General features: G+C 39.0%; 1 protein-coding gene across 1 annotated transcript; it reads right to left on the bottom strand.

Moving 5' to 3' along the window:
- Positions 1 to 1,951: 1,951 nt before the first annotated feature.
- LOC143529300 (uncharacterized) lies at positions 1,952 to 2,764 on the bottom strand. The gene is made up of 2 exons (XM_077025121.1): positions 2,647 to 2,764; positions 1,952 to 2,406 (listed from the first exon to the last, which is right to left on the bottom strand). Exons 1-2 carry the CDS (start codon positions 2,762 to 2,764, stop codon positions 1,952 to 1,954), a joined length of 573 nt encoding a protein of 190 aa, XP_076881236.1.
- Positions 2,765 to 7,706: the final 4,942 nt, after the last annotated feature.

Below are 7,706 nucleotides of genomic sequence, written 5' to 3'. Positions count from 1 at the left end.
CGAGAATTCCATCAGCGCAAGATGAGTGTCCCAACTTCCTCCTAAGTCGATAACACAGGCACGAAGCATATCTTCCAAGGTTTGAATTGTTCCTTCACTTTGGCCATCAGTTTGGGGATGATATGCGGTACTTAAGTTTAGTCGAGTCCCCGTAGCTTTTTGAAAGCTTGACCAAAAATTTGAAACGACTATCTCTATCAGAAATGATGGATAGCGGCACACCATGTAAGGATACTACGTTCTCGACATATAAATGTGCTAACTTATCCATACTAAACGTTTCTTGAATTGGAATGAAATGGGCAGACTTAGTAAGTCTGTCGACAATAACCCAGATCGCATCATTTTGGCGTGATGTTTTCGGTAACTTCATAATGAAATCCATAGTTATCATATCCCATTTCCATATCGGAATTTCCGGTTGTTGTAGTAATCCTAATTGCTTTTGATGTTCAGCTTTCACTTTAGAACATGTCAGGCAATCAGCTACATACAAAGCAATATCTTTCTTCATCCCGATCCACCAATAATCATCTTTTAAATTGTGATACATCTTGTCACTTCCCGGATGCATCATATACTTTGACTTGTGTGCTTCTTCTAAAATCTTATCTCTTAGACTTCCGATCATCGGTACCCAAATCCTAGTACCGAGTCTAAGTATTTCATCACTTCCTTTAACTAGTTGATCGATTGTACAATTCTCTTTTTCAGCTTTAACATTTCCTTCTTCTAGTGCCAACTTCTGAACTTCTTTGATTTGGCTAGCTAGATCGATTTTAAGTTCCAATCTAAGAGCTCGAACTCTCTTTGGTTTCTCATGCTCTTTTCTACTTAAGGCGTCAGCTACCACGTTGGCTTTTCCTTCATGATATACGATCTCACAGTCGTATTCATTAAGTGTTTCCATCCAACGCCTTTGTCTCATATTCAATTCCTTCTGATCGAATATATGCTTCAAACTTTTGTGCTCAGTGTATACCGTGAATCTTACACCATACTAGTAATGTCGCCATAACTTCAATGCAAAAATTATAGAGCCTAATTTAAGATCATGTGTGGTGTAATTCTTTTCATGTGATTTCAATTGTCTCGAAGCATAAGCAATCACTTTCTTTCCTTGCATCAAAACACTTCCCATTCCCGTGTGCAAAGCATCACAGTAAATGATAAAGTTTTCTAGCCCTTCTGGCAAAGCCAGAATCGGTGCATTAGTTAACTTTTGTTTTAGTGTTTCGAATGCTTCCTCTTGCTTCGGTCCCCATTCAAACTTAATTGCTTTCCTTGTGAGTGAAGTTAATGGGACCGCTATTCGGGAGAAGTCTTGAATGAATCTTTGGTAATAACCGGCTAAGCCTAGAAAACTTCGGACTTGATTCGGTGTTTTGGGTTTCTCCCATTTGGTTATGGTCTCAATTTTTGCTGGATCTACTTGAATACCTTTCTCATTTATAACGTGACCAAGAAATTGTACTTCGGAAAACCAAAATTCACATTTCAAGAATTTGGCGTATAATTTCTCGTTCCTTAGGGTTTCATGTATGATTTTAAGGTGAACTTGATGATCGTCTTTGGATTTTGAATAAACAAGGATGTCATCAATGAAAACAATAACAAACTTGTCCAAATATGTCTTGCAAATCCGATTCATCATGTCCATAAAAGCTGCCGGAGCATTAGTGAGTCCAAAAGGCATCACAGTGAACTCATAATGTCCGTATCGGGTTCTAAATGCTGTCTTTGGTATATCTTCTTCTTGTACCATCAATTGATGATAACCCGATCTTAGGTCAATCTTGGAAAAACAACTTGCTCCTTGAAGCTGATCGAACAAGTCGTCGATTCTTGGTAATGGATACTTGTTCTTGATCGTGACCTTGTTCAGTTCTCGATAATCTATACACATCCTCATCGATCCGTCCTTCTTCTTTACGAATAAAATTGGGGCTCCCTACGGTGACGAACTCGGTCGTATAAATCCTTTCTCCAAATGTTCATCTAACTGTCTCTTTAGTTCTTTCATTTCCGTTGGTGCTAGACGATAAGGTGATTTGGCAATTGGTGATGTTCCTGGCACGAGGTTAATTTTAAATTCTACTTCTCGATCAGGCGGGGCTCCTGGTAGCTCATCAGGAAATACATCTTGAAATTCTGACACGATTGGCACTTCCTCCATTTTCTTTGGTTCGGGTTCTTTGGTTACAAAGGCTATTAATGCGAGGCATCCTTTACCTATGCAATGACTTGCTTTGCTTTTGGAAATGATTCCAACTTTTCCTCCTTCTTTATCTCCGGTTATACGAATGGTTTTGTTATTGGGTTTTCGAATGTCGATGGCTCTATCGTTACATGGGATACGGGCTTGATTAAAGAATAACCAGTCCATACCTAAAGCTACATCAAAATCTGCTAATGTCATAGGTAACAATCGTACAGGTATGACGTGATTGGCTAAAGAAATTGTGGCATTATCTAAAGCCTCGGTTATTCTACTTACATTTCCATCAGCAGTCTCGACTTCATAATGTTTATCTAATTTAACTAAGGACTCATTTAATAGACTACAAAATTTATAATCTATAAAGCTTTGGTTTGCACCCGAGTTAAATAGAACTCTAGCATAAACATTATTTATAGGAAACGTACCAGTGATCACGTCCGGTATATCGGCTGCTTTTTGGGTGTCTAGCATAAAGACACGAGCGTTTCCTTTCTTGGCATCGGTCTTCGCACTGTTGCCACTTGCACCTGCTGTATTTGTCATTGGCTTCTTCTTTGGACACTCAGTACTGTAGTGTCCCTTCTCACCACACTCAAATCATACTCCTGTCTTTTTACGGAAATCTGCTTCCGAATGTCCCGGTTTCTTGCAGAATCCACATACCACTGTGTTAGTTGGTCGAAGGCATCTACCGAAATGTCTCCTACCATATGACTTGCAAGTGGGGCGACTATACACAAATCTCCCCTCTATCTTCTTCTCCGTCTTCTTTATCTTTCCACCCACACTTGTCTTTCCATCATCTTTCTTTTTCTCATCACGATTTCTAAGCATCCCATCTATCTGATATCCGGCCAACTCTATGGCAGATTCCGTCGTGGACGGCATATGTGAACGGACTAAGTCACGAATTTCTATTGGCAGCCCGTAAATATAGCGCGTCATTTTGTTGATTTCAAGAGTGACCAGATGAGGCACAATTCTACAATACTCAAGAAACTTGGTGTTATATTCCTTGAGATTGGTTCCCACAACTTTGTGATTCCAGAGTTTAGTCTGAATCTGATCCATTTCGTTTATTGGACAGAACTTCTTTATTACCATAGCTTTTAATGTTGCCCAGTCTAGATTGTATAAATTCTCTCTACCCTTGATTCCAATCAGGGTATTCCACCACTCTAATGCCTCCCCCTTGAACATCAGGAAGGTATATTGCACATTCTCGCTTTCCGTACACTTTCTTATTAGTACAATCGATTCCATTTCCTCCAACCATCGGAGGGTATGTATCATTCCTTTATCCCCGTGAAATTCTTTAGGGTTATAGACTTTAAACACCTTGAAATCACAACCTTCATGTATCTGTAATTTCTTCGTTTTCTCATGGAGGTTGTTTTCAACAGTGGAGCTTTCATCACTAGCTTCTTTCTTTTTCGTTTCTTTCACTTTCTTACTTTCCTTATTTTCTGATTCCTTTTTAGATTCTTTCTTTGATTCTCTTTTCGAAGTAGCAGATTCGCTTTTACTTTCACTTGTTCTCTTATTAGAATGTGAGGCAATACGACTTTGATCATGTTTCAATATTTCATAGATTGGATTCACAGTCTCTTTTATTAGATCACAGATACCAAACACATAATTTTGTGGCATGGCTTGTATATTTTCCGCAGTTGATTTTTCTTGCATGATTTCCTTGATAGTCTTTCCTTTATTATTTAGTTGAGTTTCTTGATTACTATTTGCTTTAGACATGTTGTTATATGAATAAAACAAAATTTCAGAAAAAACACACTTTATATTACATTATTTATTTACAAAAAAAATCATAACAACTACAACAGTACATAGCTATAATTTCTAATCCTTAATCCATTTTGTAACAAGATTTTTCATCTTGTCACACTTCTTGGCAATCTTTCTCCCTATTCTCTTTTTGTCCGCTTTCTCGTTTCTCAGTTCGTCCATCTCCGAATTTGGCGGGTTCGGATATCCCGTTGGTGCGGATAAGGCTGGAAAGAGATAAGCATTTTCTTGTGGATAGGATGCGGGTTAGAAACGTATGCATGCATTTCTTCATCAGGGATGTTGTTGGTGTAAAACTCCTCGATGAGATTTGCCTCCTCCCGAATCTCTTTTGCTTGCTGGGAGATTGATGGTATTGATCCCTTATAAGATGGAAAATAAGGATATTGATTCTCCTCATCTTCTTCCTTGGAATCCTCCTCTTCCTCGGGATCTTCCTCGGATTCATAAGGATTCTTGATTGGTGATTGAACTGATCTCTTTTGTATGGTAAGACGACCCTCATCTTTGGCTTACGACTTGGTTCAGCAATGGTCGGTGGAATCTGGTATTGATAACCCAATGGTGGTGATCCGAATTGTCATCTCCTTTGATCAGAGTGACAATTCATCTAGCTTGATGATTCCGTTTCGGTTTCTTGTTTGATTTTACTCTGCACCTCCTGTTCCTCGGAAGGATGGTATGTTGGGATGTCGGAGGGGTAATACTGGGGAACATAGTCCTCAGTATTGTCAGAGATTTCAATTGGACATTGTTGACTGCCTGAGAGATACACAGGTTGGCTCCCATATGGTAACATCGAATTGATTGGTTGATCGCGATTGAAAAAGCTAGTGTCCTCCAAAGCAAGCTATCATCGAAAATGACCGATCCAGAGAGATTTACTATCTCTTGTCTCTTTGGAAATTTGTCTGTTAGCAATGCCCTAGCTTACCTAGGAGCTAGTATTAATTTAATGCCTTATGCGGTTTTTTCAAAACTAGGGATAGGAGAACCAAAGCCCACCCGCATGAGCATTTAGTTAGCTGACCGATCCGTTAAATACCCTCGGGGAATTGTTGAAAACATGCTTGTCAAAATTGACAAGTTTGTTTTCCCAGTAGATTTTTTGATTCTAGACATGGAGGAAGACAAAAGTGTACCTCTGATTTTAGGAAGACCCTTCTTAGCCACTGCAAAGGCTATTATTGATGTTTGCACCGACAAACTCACTCTCAAGGTCAATGACGAGGCAATCACTTTTGATAAAGGAAAATCTATGAAATATCCGCAACATCATGATGACACGTTATATTTTGTCGACATCATCGATTCTATCGTGAGTTGCTATGTGCGAGATTCCTCCAACACTAACCCACTAGAAACACAAGTCTTAACCGAAACCATCACCATACCCATTTTAGAAAACGGAAATCTCAATGCTAACTATCAGGAAGCATCAGAAGTAGTATGTGAGATCACCGAATGCAATGAAAAATCAAAACCATCAACCGAAGAACCACCAGCTTTAGAATTAGAACTCCGAAACCATCTCGAATATGCCTTTATGGAAAAAGACTCTCAACTCCCAGTAATTATTTCATCTCACATTTCTAAAGAAGAGAAAGACGAACTTCTTAAGGTTCTTAAAAACCATAAGAAAGTTATGGCATGGAAGATCATGGATATCAAGGTCATCAACCCCTCCTTTTGTACTCACAAAATCCTCGTGGAGGAAGAATACAAACCCGTGGTCCAACATCAAAGACGTCTCAATCCCAATATGCAGGATGTGGTGAAGAAGGAAGTAATCAAACTCCTTGATGCAGGATTAATCTACACAATCTCATATTCGCCTTGTGTCACACCCACACTTAGGGCCTAGGCGTGTGACCACAAGTTGGTACCTGTTTTGTAAATATATCAGAGTTTATGGGTTAATTATAGCGGAAGACTTTAGGTTGAATATAATATTAATTTACATTGAAAATTTACTCGGGAATTAAATACCCGAGTATTGGTTTACAAAAGATATGTTTTCATATTACAAGGATTTTATATTAAAAACAGAGCCATCTTGTTCGCGCTTCTATCTTCAATAAGACTCCAATCCTTTTTAACGCTACTTATACTTAATTACCTGCAATGGGTTGGAAAAATACATCAGCTATATGCTGATGAACACGTATGACTCAATAAAACATTTTGAATGATGATTACAATACAAATGTAGTTTTCTTGACAATCTCAGCGGAAGCATTTCAACTTTCGGTATATGTACCACTGCCCTACACACACAACGGTATTCCCCGAGCCAAACGACCCTAAACTGGGAACTGGTCATGACCGTTTAAGCTCGCGGCTTCATTGCCTTTGATTGATTGATTGACCTTTAACAGTTATGTTTGGATCCAGACACATGCGTATTCGGTCTGAGTTGATATTATTCTCTACTTTGTATTATAACGTTTTAGAGATTACTCGATCTCATGTAGACATTTGGTTGCCTCGTTAAGACAAAACACCCGTTCGTCTCATTGAGTATAAATATGTTTTGATTGATTAAAAAGGGTTGAACGTATTCACCTGTATTGTCGGTGTTGAAAACCTTGACTGATTGATTGATTGTGAATGATACTTAACCTATACATAAATAGGTTCGTATGAATGTTTTGAATGATGTTAAGCTATGATTGTAAGCTTAACCTTGAAATCGTTTATATTTGATTGTGTATGAAAATACTTGTTTTATGTGACGTTTGATATAGCATGCTTTGGCCTAATAGGTTCTATCACGTTGGTAAGTTTCTCCAGGTAAGTAAACGGGTCCCTCGGTTGATTGTGATTTATGCGAATTACTTTTCCTTAGGAAAGAAACTTACTACTAATGATATCCCCCTTCCAGTTACTACATGCCCGTCAAAATATCTCTTTTGTTTAACATTACTTCATAATGAAGTAACGTTTATGAAAAAATGATTGTGAATGATTTGTAAAATACGATCAAGGTTAAAGGTCATAGCCTCGATTGATAGTCTAAGCTATAATTCAAATAACTTAAACATAACTCCTACCTTAATTCGGATCCTTAGATTGATAATACGAAAAAGGCAGGATCTTGATCCACTCGTTTAAGTGATTGCTACTTGATTATAACTTCGTTTCTTGCACGAATTACGAGAAAACAGCACGTTGGCTTGTTACAGCAATGGGCACGCTTTCCAATGCTATGTGTGTGTAAAGAGAGGTGTATTTTGGGATGAATGGAGCTCATGCCCGTCACCCCCCTTTTATAGCCAAAATTGGACCCCGTCGCGGTACGCGACCGGTTCTTTGGGACCTGTCGCGTACCGCGGCGCCGAAATTTTACGCCGCCTTATGCGATGGTGACACGTGGCCTGTCATTTTGCGCCACGTGTTGACACGGTGTTGGACACGTGTTCGGTGACTCACCAAGCCCGTCGCGCTACGCGATGGGTTGAGTGTTACCCCGTCGCGTACCGCGATGGGACAATATTTTCAGAATTTATACTTTTGGTCCCTATACTTTCTAAGTTAGTTTATTTAGGCTTAAATTAAAGAGGGTAAAAGACGCGGTGTTACACCTTGGATTAGTCCAGTTTAAGTAGTACCCAAGAAAGGAGGAATGACAGTTGTAATGAACGAAAAGGACGAGCTAATACTAATGAGGACCATCACAGGC

Source organism: Bidens hawaiensis, unplaced genomic scaffold (genome assembly GCF_021521415.1).
Source record: "Bidens hawaiensis isolate Kalapana, Puna unplaced genomic scaffold, B.hawaiensis_p1.1 tig00008534_1, whole genome shotgun sequence".
NCBI lineage: Eukaryota > Viridiplantae > Streptophyta > Magnoliopsida > Asterales > Asteraceae > Bidens > Bidens hawaiensis.
The sequence above is the reverse complement of the archived record's forward strand: the minus strand, read 5'-3'. Positions and strand labels throughout refer to the sequence as shown.

Bases quoted from the DNA above. Each gene is read 5' to 3' on its own strand.
- LOC143529300 (XM_077025121.1), bottom strand. From the start codon at position 2,764: ATGACAAATACAGCAGGTGCAAGTGGCAACAGTGCGAAGACCGATGCC. The intron at 2,407-2,646 runs GTACGTTTCCTA...TGACATTAGCAG, and splicing joins TATACCGGACGTGATCACTG to ATTTTGATGTAGCTTTAGGT.